Raw genomic sequence first — 21,817 nt, forward strand, 5'->3', positions numbered from 1 at the left:
TATTTAAAAAGCAAAAAGCAAAGTCATCTCCGTACAAACCATGAAAGCCATTGGAAAGGGGGAAGGTGAAGGCTTCCACTATCCATGACGTTGGCACTTGGTGGGGTGGGGTGGGGTGGAGTGGTTAGCTCAACGCATGACCGCCTTTGCCCCCAATAGTTAACTGGTACTCATTTATCATACGCAAAACATTCCTTCCAAATTACGTTAAACCTCTGTCACTCATTATTATTATTATTATTATTAATAAATTGCAAATGGGAAATACCCCGGTGGCAACGGTCACTTACAGTAATGTGATAATAAAGTTAACATAATTACCCAACTACAACAAAGAAACAAACAAACAAACAAACAACAAGAGTACAAGAAGCAGATATATGGAAGGAAAATATAACAAGAATTACTGCTAGTTTAATATTCTAAATCGAGCAACATCATATACAAATTCACACACAACTTAAGTATTTACAGTGCTTAACAATTTGGCTTACAATATTATAGGTTGACCTTACTACTAGCTTAACATTATAAGTGATAATAAAGTGAAGTTAAACCGTAATTACCCTACAACAACAACAACATTACAACAAGCAAGAAATACTACTAATTAAACTTTCTAAATCCAGTGTCATTATATACATATTCACACACAACTTAAGTATTTCCAGTACTTAACACTACAAATTACAATACTATAGATTGAACTTACTACTAGCTTAACACTACAAGTGATAATAAAGTTAAATCATACTACCCAACAACTACAACAACTCAAGTACAAAAAGGAATTCCATGGAAAAAAATATTACAAGAAATACTACTAGTCATTCTAAATCCAGCATCATGTACAGTTTCATACACAATTTAATTATTTCCAATACATCCGTATGCTGGTTTCTGGCCCTAATTTTATGCTTATGATAATTTCTCGATAAGTATGAGGGAGGTTAGATAGATAGATAAAGAATGGGTGAACCCTGCCTTCGCAGGGCTCCACACGTAGGTCTGTGAAGACCCTTTGTGTCCCTTAAACGGGTTTGCCTAGTCCAGACCTAGTGCTCCTATAAAGGATACCAGTGCCCGGATGTTGGCATTCCTGATGTCTTCCAGGCTCACGAAATGTGAGCCAAGGTATCGATGTCTAGTGCTTGCAAGAGCCTCACACTGACATAACACATGCGCGGAGGTCTCCTCCTCCCTACCGCATCTTCTACACATCGGATCCTGACTGATTTTCATGATGTGTAGGTGTCTCTGTAAGGTATTGTGGCCTGTCAACAGTCCAACTACCATTCGCATTCTGGTCCTATTCAAATTTATCAGGACCTTTTTATAACTTTGGCTAGGCCCTTTGATAAGTTCACGTGCCTGCCTTGCTATAGTTAACCTCTTCCAAATGTCTTAAGTGAGACTGGTTTGTCCACTGGGATATTACCAGTTTCACGCTTCGGAGTGACACTCCCAGGAAGGGCTCTGGTCCTATAAAAGGACCTTTTGAGCCTTGTTTCGCTAGTTTGTCAGCTTCTTCATTTCCACTGATACCTGTGTGCCCAGGGACCCGTAATAGGGTAACTGAGCTAAATTCACACAGCTGATCTAACATCCTTTGGCATTCCCATACCATTTTTGATGTTGTTTTAACTGCACATAGTGCTTTTAACGCTTCCTGGCTATCGCTGCAAATAGTGATACAATGAGGGAGGTTATAACCTATTCCTAATACAACTCCAAGCAGCCCTTCCCGTATAGCTCTTATAAAGACCACACAGGCGAGCTCTAGTTCTTCTAGATTCAAGACTTTCCCAATTAATGGTATTCCTTCTATTCCCAGTTACGAAACGCATCGCTCTTCTTTGAACTTTCTCTAGGGAATTTATTAAACCAACATGCAGATCCATATTCGAGAATGGGTCTTACAACGTATTTATAAGGTTTATTTAAACCTACTAGGGTGGTGAGCACATAAATAAGAATTCAATGAAAGTATTTTCCTTCTGGACCTTCATGCCAGACAGATTTTTTTTTTTAAACAAATTTTTTTTCACTATAATATGATTTATCTATAGAGCAAAACCGCTATGCAGTGTGCGTATCATAGCAATCGAGATGGAATTGGTAATGTACTATGTATCTGTAGAGCCTATATACGACTTTTTACAATTACTTCTAAAGTGAATTTCAGCTGTGTGACAACGCTGAAAAGACTATGGACTTAGAGATTGGCATTCCTGAAGAGGGTTTTCTACACTTTCCCATTTTCACACATTGATTCAAGAGTCTGTATTGACTTGTGACAAAACCACTGTATTCTTCCGAAAACCACTGATAGGGACAGGTTTGGTTGTGATCCACCGAAAACAAATTATAATGACCGGTTAGGTAGTGATCCATCGAAAACCACTGATTGTCGCAGGGTTAGGTTAGGTTTGACAGGATTTGTAATTGAGCGACTGTTGTCATTGAAAAAACTGTCGTGACGACTGAAGGCAATAAACATAAAACTGAATCCATTGGTCTACAAAGTTTTCATTCAGTAGATACGCTAGGAACTGGCGAACCAAAACCGTACATACAAAGTTTACAGGAATCAACAAAACAGGATATTAATTCGTGGTACTCATTGTTCTTTAAAGAGAAGAAATATCCTGTCAACAATAGCTGCAGTGAACATGCTTTTTCACTATTATTGTCTGGCCCCATGGCTAAATGGTTAGCGTGCTGGCCTTTGGTCACAGGGTGTGGGTTTGATTCTCGACAGGGTGGGGAATTTGAACCACCGTTGGTTAATTTCTCTGGCACGGGGGCTGGGTGTATGTCGTCTTCATCAACATTTCACTATTATTGTGTAAAATAGAAACTTACTAGTTTTGACAAGTACAGTATGTTCAACAGCGACTCCTGAATGATGACGCGCAGGATGTCCAACCTCACTAATCTATGTTCCAGACTATTTCTACTTAAAAAATTGTATTTGTCCTTTAATGTGATTTTGCAATTTTTGCTGAATATTTATGTGGCTGAAATGAAGGTGGATAAGCTACATGGTCTCCTTTATATAGGAAGAATGTATCGTGGAAATTAACTCAATTTCGGTTTCATGTACATTACAGTTTCTCTAAGATATATTGATAGTAATTCAGTCATGTACGACGACGATGTATTTCATGGTAAAGACAGCTGCCTCTGTGGATCAGTGGTAGAGTGACGGCCTCCGAATCCCAATATAGCGGGTTCAAACCCGGCAGAGGTAGTCGGATTTTTGAAGGGCAGAAAAAAGTCCATTCGACACTTCATGTCGTACGATGTCGGCATGTAAAAGATCTCTGGTGACGCATTTGGTGTTTACCCGACAAAATTCATTAAATCTCAGCCACAGACGCCCAAGAGAGTTTCGGTTTACTCGGTCTGCCATCTAGTGGGCCTAGAGTATAACGGAACGTCAAAATTGACGAGCAGACAGCCAGATGGCGTCAACTTGAAATGTCTGCACATGGTAGCTGAGGCCATACGATTATTATTATTATTATTATTATTATTGTTATTATGGTAAAGACAAATTACTTTGCAATGCTATCTATCTTAATGGTAATGTACTATGTACCTCTACTAGTGTAGGCTACTGAGTGCTTGATTCGAAGCAGTGTATCGATTCATTCAGTGTCCGAGTGAATCGATTCACAGGAACGGCAAGCTCATGGCACACAAATCATGCACAATCACGGCTCAGTGAGCCACACGACACACACGGCTCCTTATAGGCACACTGGACACTGGCGGGGAGTCGAGCTTTCGCTGCAGTGAGCCACAGTGAATCATGGCACACTGAAAGAATCGTACGCAGTCATGGATCAGTGAGACACAACACACACATGGTTCATTATCGGTACACTGGACATTGGCGGGGAGCCGAACTTCCTCTGAAGCAATACATACAGAGTCATGGTACACTGAAAAAATCGTATGCTATAATGGACTCTCGAGCTCAGCTCATTTGAAAATAATACCTATTCGCATCCACTGTCCTCTTCTTACAGGGAGTTTTAAACAATACATGGATTTATTTGCAGTGTTAAAAAGATAGAACACAATTCCAAAGTACCTAGGTTGTAAGTAGGTAGTCAATTAGGTTATTCTAATTACTGTATTAGTTTAATCAATCAGTATCTTTATAACTAGTTGATGTTCGACAATTACTTAAACTCAGCTCTCTAGCCTCCACACCTGGCTGAGTGGCTCAAACGGTCGAGGCGCTGGCCTTCTTAACCATGACTGTAAATTAAAGGAAAAATAAAAATTAATTTCTGTAACATCATTAAACATCATTCAGTAGAAGGAAATATTCAATTAAGTATAATTACCACTAATTGATCCTTCCTCCATTTCGTTGTTGGTTGATGCTCAACAAGCTTACAGTGATATGGTGCATTATCCATTACAATAACACAGGGTCCTATATTTCTTAATCCTACGATTAATTGCGTCTTCACCCACATCTGAAATTTCTCACTGTTCATAGCACCATGGTAATCCTGATTTCTCTTCAAGTTTGTAGCAAATATCAAATCAGCACCTGTAAGAATTTTAAGTTTTAGTATGAAGTTATTTGTTCTAAAAAAAGTATAGGCCTATTAATAAAAAATGTGATTTCTGTTGAATGATACAAAAAGCTGTCTGATTTTAAGTAAAACCAACTACTGTGTAGCAAAGTCACCTGATGATGAAGTCAATTAATTACTACTTACACTACTTTATCGTAACATCTCTCATGAATGTATCTCCATTAGTAGGCCTATATCTGGATTAGAAGTCCACGATCACTTGCATAAAAGATATAAGTATAAACACCCATTTCAATACCTTAGAACAAATGTAATTGCTGCGAACACTGAACCTATATCAGGCAGTAAGAAATAAGAAGCTTGGAAGGTGTTCAACAGTCAGGTATCAAGCACTGATTCAGGTGGAGATTGTCGAATGCAGAATAAACATAATAAATAGGCCTACAATACAAGTAATTTACTGATACAAATATCCAGTAATATTATATGAAAATACACTGAGTAAGTTTTGATTGAAATACCTCTCTAAGGTTAATCATTGGCCTAAAGTGAATACCTGCAAGTCTTTTTAATAACAGTGGAGAAGTCAAAATCAAAAACCACGTACAGAGCTCAATGAGCGGTAAGTTATAATGCCACTTCCGACCTAGTGCCAGTCAATTTCAATCAATCAGTCACCACTGATCTGCACTTAGGACAGAAGATGTAGTTTCAGGGATAGGCCTAGTATTTTCTTCAATAATTGCAAAGAATTTGGAAATTTATTGAACATCTCCCTTGGTAAATTATTCCAATCCCTAACTCCCTTCTTAAAAAAAAAACAAATATTTGCCCCACTTTTCATCAACTTTAGCACTGTACTGTGATCTTACCTACTTTTAAAATACCACTGAAACGTATTCGTCTACCAATGTCATTCCACACCACCTATCCACCGACAGCTCGGAATATTCCACTTAGTCCAGCAACTTGTCTCCTTTCACCCAAGTCTTCCCAGCCCAAACCCGACAAAATTTTTGTAACGCTACTCTTTTGTCAGAAATCACCCACAACAAATCGTGCTTCTGTCTTTTGAACTTTTCCAATTCTCAAACCAAGTAATCCCAGTGAGGGTCTCATACACAGGAACTGTACTTAAGTTGGGGTCTTATCAGAGACTTATGTGCCCCCCCCCTGCATCCGTACTACAAACCCTAAATACCCTCATAACTATGTAAAGAGAGATCACCTCACTACAATAAAATGAAGTAAAATAAATTAAGAACATACCAGGTACAAAGCCATCCTTCGTTCCAGCATGAACAATAACCAGTCTTCCTCCCTCAGACACAGGTCGACGAATTACTCCTTGAACATCATGTCCAGATTTGTGTGGTTTATTCCAGGAGTATGTGGGTGACCCTGAAAGACAAATGCACAATTGAAACCAAAGACACCTGATGAAGATAAATTATTCCAAGATTTTTTAAATATAAAATGTAATATATAACATATATATTCACCATTCATAAAAATCCAAGTCTCATCCAAGAAAACAACAGGTTTTGGTTTCTCACTGTCCTTATTACGCATGTATTCCCTCAGAAAACAGGATCTCTTAAAACAAATGTCTTCATTTTCTCTAACATACGCATAGGGATCACCTTTACTCCACACAAACCCCATGGCCTTCAAAATTCTTCTTAATGATGTTTCGGAGCCCTTGTACAAATAAGTGTCATAATTTGCTTTCATGTGGTCGAAAATCTTTCTTACAGTTACGACTTCTCCTGTGGGAAGAAAAAAGAGAGTTACAAGGGACTCAAAAGAGCTGTATGACAATACATGCACAAAACATTTCTGGGAGCTTATCTCACCTGCGTGCCAATTTCTATAAATAATGTTGCAATAGATTCCTTATGAAGTCACCTTACCTTTATGTAATTTATCATAAATAAACCTTGCTATCGCTTCCTTAGAAAAACTGTCTATGCCGGTCACTGGATGTTCACGCTTTCGGCGTTTACCTGGTGTAGAAAATTCAACTCCCTTCTTGAAATTTCCTATTACTTTTCGGACTAAACCGAAACTACACTGTAAGAATACACACACAGAAATATATTACATACACATATACCATAAGTCAACATGAATACACAAAGGTTAAGTCTACGAACCGTATCGAAGTCGACACAAGACATGGTACCGGTATAGGCCTAGGCCTACATGATCAGGTTAGGTTAGGTTAGGTTCAGAATGAAATACTGCTCCTTTTCAACTGATTGTCATTATGCCAGAAACTTATCATAGAAACAAGATAAAAACGAACACTTACCCCAGTTAATAATGAAACTCTTGCCATTAGCTTCGTATCACTACGACTGATACCTTCTTCGTCGTCTTCCTGTTTCAATTGCTCGTAGCAATGTACAAGCATTTCTTGACCTGAAGCTTGTAAAGGACGTAACCTTGGTTTCCTTTTCGGAGGAGTTTTTGCAGATTTTTCTTCCTTCTTAGACATCCCAATCGAATTCTGTTCGTATAAGTATGGGACGAAATAGGAACGTAATTAATAAAATGATGTGCTCATCATTTCACACAAACTATGTTATTAAATGCATTATCCGAACATGCCACAATTCTACTTACCTGGTATTAGCCAAATAGATTTACAATCCCACAGAAAAAGAAAATATGCTTTAAATATTCTCGCAAATGTATCGCTAGTGACTTTAGAGGCAATGCGGTGGCAACACACAATTCACGCTAGAACAGTGACTGAACGTTGCCAACGTGCCAGATTAACGGTAACAGTAAGACGTCGTATCGGCAAGTAGGGTCCCTAAACTGTATGGTTACCGACACTGAAAAAGACCCAACAGCAAGAAAAGTCACTATAAACCAATACCTTAATATTACAGGGGAGAAAGGGTAAGGTTGCACCCTTAGTGTACGTCCTTACACGGAGAGGACTATACAATTTTATTGTTTTCTTTCCAAAACGAGCGATAGAAGTGGACCGAAGGAGGCGATGGATACAAGCAGTTTACTGAACGAAGTAAGTAGCCATACACTGCACGTGTTTGCAAAAAGTTCAATTGAACCAATTTAATTTAATTTTGGTTTTAATTTTTAGCACTGATGGATCACTTTGGCAACCTACGACTTACTCAAGAATGTGTAGTGCACATTTCATCAGAAACAGAAGATCTAGACACCCACTAAGTCCAGTCTATGTTCCGACAATATTTCCGGATGAATACAAGAAGAGGAATGTGTTGCTGGGACCGAGTTTATAGCGGTTTTGCAGAAAACTCAAGCGATTAAAAAAGGAAGAATCGAAGTATAGTTTGCCCAAGTAACATAACCAAGGATGCATCCATGGGAACAGATGCATCTGATTTTCATTTTTCAGACTTTATGTTTTCTTGTCCAATAAATGAAAACGATGTAAATACACAAGCATGTATTCCGCTTAATTTCGGTCTGGGAGGGGACATTATGAAACATGATAAAATTCATGGAATGGAAGGCGATCATGCAGACATCAAGGGTCCAGGTTTCCAAGGCTACAGTTCCATAAGGAACAATACACAAATGCGTGATTTAACAGGTGCGAACTTCAACGTCTTTGCCTTGCTGCTTGCATTATTACCAAACTGTAACGTTTCAAAATTATGTAAAGAAACCAGATTATTGATTTTCCTAGTGAAAATGAAAACTGGACTGTCCATTCTGCTTTAAGAGTGCTATTCGGTGTTCACAGGACAACAATTTCACGTATTTTTACGACCGTGCTTATGCAACTGGCACTGCATACGAATCATTTCGTATTCTGGCCTAGTAAGGAAAGTGTTCAAGAAAGAATGACTCCGTCATTTAAGAGAAATTACGGTAATTGTCAGGTCATTATTGACTGGATGGATTTTGGGTTGAACAGCCTCCCCAAGTAGATCAGAGAGTGTATTTCTATTCTCAATACAAGGGTTTCTACACTGCAAAAGTTTTAATTGCAGTCACGCCTAGTGGTATGATCGCCTTTAAATCTAAATGTTACGGTGGAAGAGCTAGCGACTCATTCATAACAACCAACAGTGGTCCTTCAACCTGGCGATGAGGTCATGGCTGATAAAGAACTTCCTGGCATCAAAACTAACTTATCTGGCCGCGGTGTTGTAATCATGACACCACTGTTCTTACATGACGGGAGATTAACAGCTGAGGAAGTTGAGAGTACTTACAATAATGCGAGTGTTAGAATTCACGTGGATAGGTGTATTCAAAGAATCAAAATATACAATATATTACATAAATTGCCAGCAGAACTTTTTTCACACGTGGATGACATCGTGGATATGTGTTGCGTGTTAACGAATTTGCAACCTCCAATAATTAAAGAATAGTTTGAGAGTAGTTCTACCATCAGTTTGGTTTATATATTCTTTGTTTACATTTTGATCTGTTCAACGTTCAACAAGCAAAAATTGACAAATAAATACTTAATTATTATTATTCTTATTAGGAATACTGCCAATTTTTGGCAAGTAATTATTGAAATAGAACTTTGTCATTTTGGTTTGGGAGACATTCATCGACATACTTATTGTCCTGATAAATAGGTATTGTCAACTGTTGTGCTTTGCTATATACATAGAGATCACATTTTCCCAAGCCAGTTACATACATCAGTATTTGTATTTGTGTGTAATACATATGACTTGTCTTTAACTGTATGTTATTTTGCTCATCAAAGTAAAGATAACGTACTCGCACATTTCCTGATTCATCTACCATTCGTTTATCTTTACAGAAAGATGGATACTTATAGTTCCGTTTTTATGAGTTTCGACTTGACAGTTAACCGGAAGTCAGACAGTGGTGCCAAATTACTACGAATACAAAGAGCTGATTTACGATACACAACACGAACGGAAATGTATATACTGGAATATAAGTTAATCAGTTATTCTCTGTAGCAACATACATGAATCACATAAGATGAACAATAATACACAACACATTTAGGATAAGGCTACAAGATAAAAATATGTCAATGCTCGAACAGATAAAACGTGAGAAAATAAAGATAAATTTCCAGTCATCATGTAGAAGATCTCACGTTGCTATTAGATTCAGAAGGAAATAATCCTACAAAGGGAACACACCACTCATTTCTGAGTCACTATCAGCACTGTCGTCGTCTGTTGAGGTTTCACTCTCACCTGACCCTAAGGAGATGATAAAGTCTTCAACATAACCGCCTGTGAGACTTTCTTTCTCCCAAGCTTTAATCATCTTGGATTTCATGTGTCTTGCAACGTTGCTCCAGTCCTCCGCACTTATACGGCCTATGGCTTCAAAAAATAAGTCTTTCAACTCCCGAAACTATGAAGAGTTGGTTATTCTCAGCTGCATAATCCTTCACTTGGGCCCAGATCAGTTCTATGTCATTAAAATGGCAATGGTATGGTGGAAGGTGAACTACTTTATGCCCATGCCTTCTGGCTATTTCATCCACCACACAAACTGGGCACTGGGGCTTGTTTTGTTTCAAGAGATGCATGAGATCCCCCTTCCTGATGTCATCGCGAACCGAAATATTGTGCTCCTTCAACCACTTAATCAACTCATTCTTTCTAGCCACCATTGTTGGTGCTTTGTCAAGAACGACTCCCTAACATTACAAACAATTTCCCGGGCCTGGCTCCTTAGTAGAGTTCCACATCCGAAGGGCTTTCTTCTCTTGGGAGCTTCATCCTTAGACATAGGTGTCGACAAGATAGAATATCAAATTCACACACGGGCAAAAAATTAACCTACTATACAACTACCGAACGAAATATTAAACTAAGCTACTATATAAACTAGATCACTATTGTACCTTACACACATTTCACTACAATATAACGCGGTATACTATTAAAAATAGGTACTAAACAATAAATTTATAAACTCTACACTATGAAATATAAATGAACAACCTAGCACAAAGACCGCCAAAAGAACTGAGCACAATACAACACACAGCTGATAGCACGTAGTTACAGTAAACAAAAGATCGACAACACTGCTAACCGGAACTGGAGTCTAACACACTCTATTGGAGCGATCGGCTGCATATAATTGGCTGTTAATTAATTCACTTACCCTCCACCAAAAGACAGTGCTCAAATGTCAAGTCGAAACTCATAATAACTGAACTATAACTTCTAACACTCTGTCAGCTACATTTCCTTTGAGAACTATGCCATCTGGAGATCCACAAATCCAAGATTGTTTCTTGTGGATTATTAACCCACATTGAATAACACGAACATCAAATGAACTTCCATAGCATTCTATTGCTTCACTTTCCATTTCACTTCTGTAAGAAAGATTGTTCAAAGCAGCTCCCTCAATTGGAGATTCAGTTACAAGTGCGAGAGCTAAAGTATCAAAGTTATGTCACCTAGTTTTGATCCGATCTGCTTTCGTGCTAGGAGATATTCTTATCTGTATCTGTATGATCTGTATCAACCTGCACTTTGCTGGTAAAAAACATTTCGTCACTCACAGTGCGAAAGGTGTATTTGTCTGGCAAGCGCACATCATTAGAGACTTGTAAATGTAATAGCTATGTCACAATTTCTTCACATTCTTCTCTCACCACATCATTCCCTACCCTGTCTATCGGTGAGGTGACTAAGGCCCTGCATGATTGTTCGATTTCAGTACTTGCTTCTGCTCGAAGCATTGTACGAAGACTGCAAGAGATGTGTTTTAAAATATTCTCAGTTAATTCGAAGGGGGGGGGGGGGGGGAGGTATGTCTCCAAAGTCTTTTTACCGAACAGTTCTTCTACACGTTTGCCTTTTCTATATTTTTCTGTTGACATTGTTTTCGGGCTCGGTTTTCCCCATTGTTGCGGATGGTCTGTTTTGGAGACAACACTTCATTATTTATATACTGTAATACACTACCGCAGCTACGTGTTTGCAAGTTCCTCTGGCACTGGCAGGACAGGAACATTCACTGGTACAGACATTAGGATTCTGGTCAACCTGAGCACAAAATAAAAATGCGTACAACTTAGCAAACATGCATTAAGTAATCCTTACTAAATAAATTTTATAAATTGTTACCTAACTACACCTTACCTACCTCAAGTTTCACGATATAAGGCGGCAAAGTGACAGACGTTTGTCGGGTGACCTTTCTGGTGAAGTATCCGAAACCATTCGAAATTAACCCTTCAACACCGTTCCTGTTGCCAGTGATAACAAGGTTTCTTCCTTTATTACATGACAATTAACTTACATCCCCGAATTGAATCACTAAACCTGCAACTTGTTCGAATGTCACACATGTTGTACTGAGACTCACGCACTACGCCTCACCTCTTGTTTCAGAACGGGCCACTATGTAGTGCTAGTAATAGCATTTTGATCTATCTGCACAGTGCCTATATACATGACTGATGTTTGGTTGCAATGCGCGGGTCGGACACGAAACTATTCACCTATCAGAGCTTCAGTAGGCCTACGCTACAGAGGCAGACATATCTTACTTATGAAACACAGATGTACAGCATGACTTCGATGCATTTTCGTTGTATGGGTCTTACGGACGGAACTATTCACAAATTTGTGTGATGTCATCAGAGCTGCATAAGGCTCGTACCCATTTTGAAGCGGAATTGTTGTTCTTCTGTGAAGAATTACGTTGGAAGATTTTGTATGCAAGATTTGATTTTTCATTTTCTTTGTCTTGAAAAGCCAAGGGGGGTTTAATACACAAGTAAATACAGTAATTACAAAAATATTTTTTCAAAATTTCCCTTCCTAAAATTAGGGTGTAGGGATTATTCAATGGCAAAGAATGTTAGTGTATATGGTAGGTTGTCAAAAATACTCTTTCCATCTTTTCTCAATCTCTTCTGCCTGTGTTAGTATCTGCCCTACACTTTTAGCAGCTTGGTGTTTACTCTTATAAATCCATACAGCATCCTCTTCCATATCTAATGTGAGCCAACCCCAAGTTTTCTTCAGCTACCACATGTTTACATTTCCTTATACTTTTCTGATATTTCCTTTTACTTTCTTCCTTTTTTAAAAAATCTCTGTTCCAGTCTTGCCATGCTTCCTTCAACTTCTCAATCCACTACGATATCTCCTTTTCTTTTACTCTTGCAGATGTTCTGTTACAGATTTTCTCTGCACAACTTACAAATGACCTTTTAAACTTGGACAATTTCCTCTTCCACACTTCCCAGTTCTGTGTCTGGATTTTCAGGATCTCCTGAAAATGTTCATGTGCTGTTTTTATCTTTTAATTTCTATACATATGCTTTTTATCTCACCTTCATTATTTTATCTCTTTTTTCCAATCCTTGCTACCATTAGCTGATGGTCTCTGTTAAAAGCTCCTCCTAGAGGAGCTGTTATGTCCAATAACTGTCTACCATTTTTTTTTCAATCAAAAAATCATCAATTACTGACTTTATCCTTCTTTCATCCCAACCATATGTTGTAATCTTCCTACTATTTTTCTTTCTAAACAGTGTATTGCCCATGATCAAAATTTTCCTTAATCACTTCTTTTCCCATATTTACTTCTTCCTTCCCTAGCTTTTCAGTTCCCACCTGCACATTTAAGTCAGCCTTCACTATCCCTTCCACATCAGTCATTTCTCTACTGAGCGAGTTGGCCATGCGGTTAGGATTGCACAGCTGTGAGCTTGCATTCGGGAGACAGTAGGTTCAAATCCCACTGTCGGCAGCCCTGAATATGGTTTTCCATGGTTTCCCATTTTCACACCTGACAAATGCTGGGTCGGTACCTCAATTAAGGTTATGGTCGCTTCTGTCTTACTCCTAGCCCTTTCCTATCCCATCATCATCATAAGAGCTATCTGTGTCAATGTGATGTAAAGCATATCGAAAGGAAAGTAATTCCTCTTTCCATTTTTTCTAGGAATTACTCAATATCCTCTTCTCTGTTTCTGGTCTGAAGTCTGTACACTTGCGTCAAGTCCTTCATTCCATTTTGCATTCTCATCTGCATTTTGCTTAGCCTTTAAACCAATCAATGCCAAATGTTCATAATTTTGATGATACCAGTTCTGGACTCACCAATTTTATATCATACTAGCTGATGTACCCGTGCTTCGCTACGGGATTCTCAGAAAGACTGACTTGGTGGCTTTTCTAACTGAATTCAACATAGGCCATTACAAAAACGTCAGTAGGAATGTAGCGATTGAAAGCAATGTTATCACATAAAATACTTGATCAAATGATAAACCGCACACTTTCTCACTTTCAACGAACAGTACTACGGTGCCAATCTAACAGTCCAAAGTTCCAGAGCTGGAACAACCAGGTCGCAGACTGCCATGAACACTCCTCTGTCATTATTCCGTTAAATATCCACACTACTCATTCCAATCAGTGCCTCAGAGTAGGGATTGAATAGCTCGAATACCTGCAGTATCAGAAAATGTATGAACCAGAGGAATGGCATGCTAAAGAAGAAAGTTTTCCAACTCCCCAGCTATTTCCCGCCAATGTTCAGTCAGGCTGTTATACTCGGTACGCAGTAGTAATGCCATCTATCGGAGTTGAGCGGCATCATAAGAAATGAAGAACATCACAACAAACAATGGTCAATGTAAAGTTATTGTTGATCAGTGTTAAGCGCTTTGGATATTGTAGGCCTTCTGAAATACCACTCTTATCATAGTCGGTACAGTAAAACTGAATGAAACATAAATGATCGGAAATTGTATTGTCTATAACTTTTGTTATGTAGTACCGTACTTTTCGATAGCACCAATAACATAGGTACCGGTATTTAAAATTAAATTTTAGGTGCCTCCCCCTAAACTACCATTTTATCTCGGGGAAAATAAAATTATTTACAGCCTAGACTGTAGTTTCTTATCCCCGACTCTATATAGTGGTTTGCATTAAATTCTGTTAACCCATTTTCTCGTGGCTCGGCGTTGATATAGACTTAACAACAAAAATACAAATTCATTAATATCTGTGTTATCAGAGCCGGTACGATAAAAATGTGTAAGACATCAATGATTGGAAATTGAATTATATATAACTTTAGTTATATAGTATTTATCGATAGGACCGCTAATAATATAAATATTCGATACTTAAAATTTAAGGCCTTCCCCTAAACTACCATTTCACTCAGCGTGAATAAAATGATTTATAGCCTAGATTGTAGCGGGTCATCCCCCGACTTTAAATTCACTTCAGCCGTTTTCTCGTGATGCGTGTACAGACAGACAGACAGACAGACAGACAGACAGACAGACAGACAGACAGACAGACAGACAGACAGACAGACAGACAGACAGACAGACAGACAGACAGACAGACAGAAATTACGGAGAAGTAAAAAGTACATTTTCTTGTTACTATGGACATGACCGATACAGAAATACAATTCTTTTCAAATTCTGAGCAATGTACAGACAAAACTCTTATTTTATATACATAGATTTCAGTAACAGTATCACCGAATGGAGTAGCCGTGCGCCTTGTGCGCCAAACCCATACATATATGTTTTGGTGCAGTGTCTACTTCACCGAGCTCATATTGTATATGTATGGGGTATAATGTCATGCTTTGAATTTCCGTTGAAATGTTCAAAGAAGTTCTGTATGGCAGATGCACCACTCCTTTTTGCATGTTTTGAAAGTGATCTGATATTATTTCGGCTTCGTTGGAGTGAAACATCTTTCCCGCTATCATGTAGCCGTCATGGCATCTTGAAGTATATATTCATCTCTTGTTGATGAAAAAATTAAATATTTCCTCATATATAGTGATTCCGGAGAGCAATATTTTGATGAGGAAGATGGAAAATGTACAGAGGACGATAATGAACAACAAGAAAGTGTCAGACAAAGTGGTAGACAAGAATCTATGAGGAATTGTCACCGCCTCCTCAGATACGATTTTTTCCCAAATGTTGATAATTTTGATGATACCAGTTCTGGACTCACCAATTTTATATTATATTTCAGTAATAGTATCACCGAACGGAGTAGCCGTACATGTTAACATGCTATGGCTATAGAGCCAAGCTCTGCATTCATGAGGTGAGTGGGTTTGAACTCCACCGTAGACTGTCCTGAGAATGGTTTTCTATGGTTTCCCTTTGTCACTTCCAACTAAATGCCAGGACAGTTCTTACTCACAGCCCACAGCCAATTCCATCCACTTTCTTACCCAGCTCCATTCACCATCATTCATTTCATCTTCATTAGCTTCTCAACTGAGGTCAGCATGAGGGAGGACATCCAGCCATAAAAACATGCTGTAAACTATCTCACCTCATCTCTGATTTCATATTGGAAAATGGAGCTAAGGCGTAGATATAAAATAAAAAAATAAAAAAAATGAAAATCCACAACCTGTTTCCAGTCGTTCAACCGGGTCAGGAATGGAATGAATGAAGCCCCCATCTAGCGGCAAGAATAGGAATTGTGCTGGCTGCCGAAGTCTGTCACACTCCTCTGAGGCAGTAATTAATGAATGACAGATGAAATGAAATGATATTGGAGAGTGTTGCTGGAATGAAAGATGACAGTAAAACCAGAGTGCCTGAAGAAAAACCTGTCCCACTTCTGTTTTGTCCAGCACAAATCTCACATGGAGTGACCGGTATTTGAACCATAGAACCCAGCAGTGAGAGTCCGGTGCACTGCCACCTGAGCCACAGAGGCTACAGGTAGATATATATTCCATTAATAGTGAAATGAAAATGAATATCCACAGCCTGTTTCCAGTCATTCGACCGGGTCAGGAATAGAATGAATGAAGCCCCATCTAATGGTGAGTATAGGAATTGTGCCAGCTGCTGAAGCCTGTCACACTCCTCTGGGGCAATGATTAATGACTGACAGATGACATGAAATGATAGTGGAGAGTGTTGCTGGAGTGAAATATGACAGGAAAAACCGGGGAGTACCCGGAGAAAAACCTGTCCCATCTCTGCTTTGTCCAGCACACATCTCACATCGAGGACCAGGATATGAACCACGGAACCCAGCAGTGAGAGGCCGGCGCGCTGCCACCTCAGCCATGGAGGCTCTCCATTAATATCACTAAAAATGTATCTGTAAAAGTGCTTCATCCTTTAAAGTAACCTAGCCCAGAGGGTTTGCCTGGTCATTAAAATTTGGGAGTGGAAAGGTTAATAGCACCTCTGATCCATTTTCTTGCCTCTTGGCCGCCATTTCAGTATAGCATGTATCCCTTCATAAATTTTTTTCTCCTTTTTTCCTTCCACTTTACTTTGTTCAGTCCCATCACTGCTGCATTCTCTTTCTCCATACGATTTCTCAAACTTTCCTTAGTGTTATCTAGTGTTATCATATTGATAATTCCCACCTTCAGCGTGTTCATTACTGGTCACCCACTTTTCACAGTTCCCCTAGCACCCAAAGAAGTGTCTCACCTGTAGGGAATGCCGTAACCTTTTCCAAAGCTGGTTTAACCCCTTAAGCGGGGACCTCGGTACACACTAGCTCACTGTCAGGTGGGGAGCGATTTCCCTGATTGAAGAAAATATTCAATTACTTAATTAAAAACAATCTTAGACTAAAATGAGGTATTGAAGGGCCAAAAGAGAAATATTTACTTGAATATAATGTATTTAATTCTTGAAAAATTTGATTATTTTAATTTTTCAATACTTTGTGCAAAAACGTACTAAGTGCTTTCACACTGTGATATCAAGATTGCTTCTTCCTAACAACAAAGCTCTGGTTTTTGTTTATGCAGTAACTTTCACCTGAATATTTTAGGCAGTTTAATATCAATCTCTGCCTGGAAATAAATGTTTCTGTATATGTAAATTGTAGATTTACAAAGTTTACATATACTTAAAAGATGCACAATGGAATAAATTATAATACTCACGAAATTTTCTGTTATGTTGGTTAGCGCTTTCGAGGGATCAAGTTTATATAGCCTCCCTACAATTGACATAAAGGGACTATATTACACTACAATACAGGTAATATTTACAGTATTTACAGTCTTCACAGTGTTATGTCTTTTACAGCTGTTCATTATGATACACGCGGAAGCAGGTCATGTTATATAACCTGTCTTGCCTTCGCATAATTTATATAATTCCATTCCGAAACGTGATCATTTCCTTGTTATGTAAACTTTCCACCCTAGCCACCCTTTCCATAGCAGGAGGTTCTCATCAACTTTTTGCCATCAGGGGTATAAGCTTCCAAACATTTTGCTAACAGGTGGTCAAATATTGGATTTATCTCGTATATTTTTGGAGGAAGTTGTGCATTATTCACCTGATTGTCAGAGATATGTATAAAATAATAATAATAATAATAATAATAATAATAATAATAATAATAATAATAATAATAATAATAATAATAATAATAATAATAATAATAATAATAATAACAACAACAATAATGTTATTGGCTTCATGTCACACTAACTACTTTTACAGTTTTCGGAGATTCTGAGGTTCCAGAATTTAGTCCCACAAGAGTTATTTTGCATGCCAGTAAATCTACTTACAAGAGACCGACGTATTTGAGCACCTTCAAATACTACCGGTCTGAGCCAGAATCGAACCTGCCAAATTGGGGTCAGGAGGCCAGCCAGGCCACTCAATCTGGCGAGAAAAAATCCCTTCTGTTTCATCAGCTCATAGAAAATAGGCGTAGTGAACAAGCGATTGAGAGAAATAGTGTCCTAATTTAGGTTTCTGTACAATCCCCTGCGGCAACAGTATGGCCATAAGAAGCTTTATTTCGTCCTTATTTGTTTGGACACGGTCTTGATCTCGATTCCTTCCTTTCGTCTTACTAAACTGGGTTTTATGTGCGATTTCCTGCTCGGCATCTTTTGTCTGTTCAGCTATGTTCTGGCATATCTCGTCATAAAAAAGTAATTAAAATATTTTGCTCAGTTTTGTTTTCCCTAAAAACATGCTCTTTATATCACAATGGAAATTTGGAGCAAAGCGGGAATTTCTTTGTCCATTTTCAGTATAAGTTGACGAAGAACTTGCAATGGTTGGATTGTAATCAGTATTATCATCACAACTGTCACTGTCATGATTGCTACTTGAACTGGAATTGAACATGTGTTGCCTCTTTAGCGACTGCTGAACATTCGCATCAGCTATGCCCAAACCCTGTATATTCGAGCCTGCAGTACTTATTCCAGGTAATTTCCTGTCACTTATGAATTCCCCTTCGGCAGAACTTACTTCACTAATATCACAATTCTCCCCACTAAATTCCTACATTTCGTTTATCATGACCCGTAAATCATCTTCCTCTAACAGTGGGGGCCGGTAATTCGTTATAGATATTTTAGCGGAAAAAAATGTTAGAAAAAGGATCGAATAGAACGCTGGTCTCAGCAGTTTGGATGGAAATAATAAAATACGACTGTATTACGGATGCGTACGGTAATAAAATGTTGTGTAACTCACGATAAACACACACTCCAGTCATGAAGGAAGAACTCAAGACTAGGGATAATAAATCAGGTCACAGTTCTAAAATGTCATCAGAGAGGTCTGTTCAGTGTCATAATCTCCAGAAATCCCTTCTAGAGCAATATTATTACATCCAAGGGACGATTAGGCGATGAGTTAAAGCTTCAGCGCGGAGCTATTAGACATTAGGTCGTTCTTGCCCAGACGTCAGTTGTGTTCTTTATGTTGCAACTCATGGATGACACATTGGTATTGGGAGAACACAGTTGAAAAAATTCACATCAGAGGGCAAACTCATCCGGAATACGCTGCTGAAAAGGCAATAAACCTCTGCAGGCAGGCAACTGAGAAAAAAAAATTGAATCGGCGGATATATCCGCGTTCCCCACCGAGCAAGCAACGTTTAGCCGCGGATCTCGCCGCATTGCCCACCGAACGGGTTAAGTGTACCATTATTAAGTATAGTTTATTATTACAATGGGGTCACCACTCTGAAAGGCATTTGCCAGCAATTCTTCAGGCTGTTCCCAACATGTAGAACAGATGTCTTCTACAGCCGCTCCACTACAACTTACTGATGAGTTACCACATAATCTTTCTCAGTAGTACGCAAACTCACTCTCTCTCCCTTCGATGCCATTGAGGTCTTCACTTGTTACCCTGAGCTGGGACCCATACCAGATCAATGTACCCTGGGACTCGCCACTCACTGAGATAGGGCTAGCTCTAAATACCTGCTACCTATTTATTATTTACATTTACAAACATTTGCAGTGATGTTTGATTGACCAATGAGACTAGGTTAATGAGCTGGGTCAAGGGCAGCATAAGGTGTCCTGGGGCTCAATTTATGTACTCCTCTAGAATTTTCCTCAAATTAATGTGGAAAGGTAACAGAAAATCTACATTCTAGATAGACACAATCAGTACCCACCTATCCACCTATGAAGGGCAGTAAACTGAGAAACATAGAACTGACTGTAGAAGTCAATAAAATGTATTGATGTATTGATGTATTAGGATTCCAGTCTTAAGGAAGTGACTAGTATAAGTCTGTTCTAGAGCTCAATGATTAGGTAAGAAATTCTAGTTAATACTGGCCATAGTGAATAAGGGACAGGAAAACATTTGACTAATTTCATAACACTTGTGAAGGGCAAACACATTAAATCATTAAAGCTTTGAGGTATAGTGATTATGACCAAAACAAAAAAAAAATCATCATCATCATCATCATCTATGGTATCAGCTATGACCATATGACAAACTTGAAGTCTTGCATCTACTGCTAGCATTACATTTGATATGTAGTTGTCAGTTTTGAATCATCTGCTCCTTGGGAAAGATATATGAGAATGAGATTTATTGTGTGTGTATATTTCATGTTCTGTTAGAATGTCAATTGTGTGTCATTTTGAGTTGGTGATATGGGGAGAATTTTTGCCCTTGTATTAATGTACTTTGGTAGAATGCATTAATGTGTTGTATGTATTCTACTTTGAAATTCTGGCCAGTTTGTACTAATTTGGACACCACTTAGTTTGTAAACATATTGTTAGTTGCAGAAGTTTGTTCGCTAAGTGTTTGTATCTTTATATCATACATGAAGAATCTAAGTTATACATACCTTCTGCCAGCGGTCTGGGATACGGGCATCATACATAGCATCCAGGGAAGCTCGTAACCCTTGACTCATGACAATGGTACCATCGATGGCCAATTTGAGGTCGGTGAGCGTCTCATGAACAACTTTAATGACCCTCTGGATGCGATCAATTTCCTGGCGCAAGAAGATGTTCATAGGCAGAAGTGCTCCCATTCTCTGTAGTGCTTCCTTCACCTCAAAGCTGTTATACTGGCTGGGCAGCTTCTCCAACATATCCTCTGCCAGGCGGTACACAACATTTTCACGGCTCTCTCCACCCCCACTGCCACCTTCCTTGGGCTGAACGTTCAGGATTGTGTCTAGGATGCCCTTAGCAGTATTAATTTGGTACCTATATATAGATACATGAGGAATATCAGGTTAAACATTCATGAAATAATAATAAAATAATAATAATGTGGTCTCGACTGATGAGTGCTGGGATTTTGGTTTGACATTACTTAGGTTGCCTGCATGTCAGTTTCAAGGATCTATTTTATTTCACCAGATGACAGAGAAAGCAGGAATCTATTGGCTGAAATTTTGCTAAGGTTTAACTCATTTTGTCAGAAAAACACCAAACATGACACCAGAGATATTTTGCATACCAATATTGTAGATGTGGAGTGCCAAAGGGAATTTCTTCTGCCCTTCAAAAATCCAGTTACCAGTGATGGGTTTGAACTTTTAGTTTTAGTATGTGGAAGCCAATAATCTACCACTGATTCACTTAAATGTAAAATTTACTGTTACCAATTAACATTGACCCTAGTCAAGCGGATAAACTTTTGCTTGTGAGTGTCATTATGTTTTGTAAAAATATTTCTTATTTTTAACACACATGAAAATGCAAATATGTAAGTACTCAAAGGTTTATTAAGTCATTCATACCTGATTTCAGGAGGTCAGCTTGTAGGTATCTATATAATCTTTAAAAAATAAATCCATAACTGCTGGTTTTAGTGAAAAAATGGCACACGGCACAACACAAAGTAGTCTCGATTAAGATCACTAAACAACTGAGCTGTAATTCACTTTCTACCCTACTACATAATTCACTATGACTACTGCTATAAATATTTAACTGGCGAATTCATGAATAAACAATCTAACTAGTATTTATGATACAATTTT

General features: G+C 38.5%; 2 protein-coding genes across 2 annotated transcripts in view; both read right to left on the reverse strand.

Moving 5' to 3' along the window:
* Dhc1 (Dynein heavy chain 1) overlaps positions 1–21,817 on the reverse strand; it is a 443,578-nt gene that overhangs the window by 48,136 nt on the left and 373,625 nt on the right. The window contains exon 57 of the mRNA XM_068227758.1: positions 20,666–21,035. Coding sequence (XP_068083859.1) covers positions 20,666–21,035 — 370 coding nt within the window. The remainder of the gene's footprint in view (positions 1–20,665; positions 21,036–21,817) is intronic.
* LOC137500958 (uncharacterized) lies at positions 3,285–6,200 on the reverse strand. Its single transcript, XM_068227720.1, has 4 exons — positions 6,065–6,200; positions 5,832–5,963; positions 4,362–4,573; positions 3,285–4,272 (listed from the first exon to the last, which is right to left on the reverse strand). The coding sequence occupies exons 1-4, from the start codon at positions 6,132–6,134 to the stop codon at positions 4,204–4,206; spliced, it is 483 nt and encodes a 160-aa protein (XP_068083821.1). The 5' UTR covers positions 6,135–6,200; the 3' UTR covers positions 3,285–4,203.

The sequence above is a fragment of the Anabrus simplex genome, chromosome 5 (genome assembly GCF_040414725.1).
Source record: "Anabrus simplex isolate iqAnaSimp1 chromosome 5, ASM4041472v1, whole genome shotgun sequence".
Lineage (NCBI taxonomy): Eukaryota > Metazoa > Arthropoda > Insecta > Orthoptera > Tettigoniidae > Anabrus > Anabrus simplex.

Excerpts from the sequence above, each read along its gene's own strand:
- LOC137500958 (XM_068227720.1), bottom strand. The coding sequence starts at position 6,134 with ATGCGTAATAAGGACAGTGAGAAACCAAAACCTGTTGTTTTCTTGGAT. Across the intron at positions 5,964-6,064 it reads GACTTGGATTTTTATGAATG|GGTCACCCACATACTCCTGG; the intron begins GTGAATATATAT and ends TTTGTCTTTCAG. Across the intron at positions 4,273-4,361 it reads GGAGGAAGGATCAATTAGTG|TCATGGTTAAGAAGGCCAGC; the intron begins GTAATTATACTT and ends TTTAATTTACAG.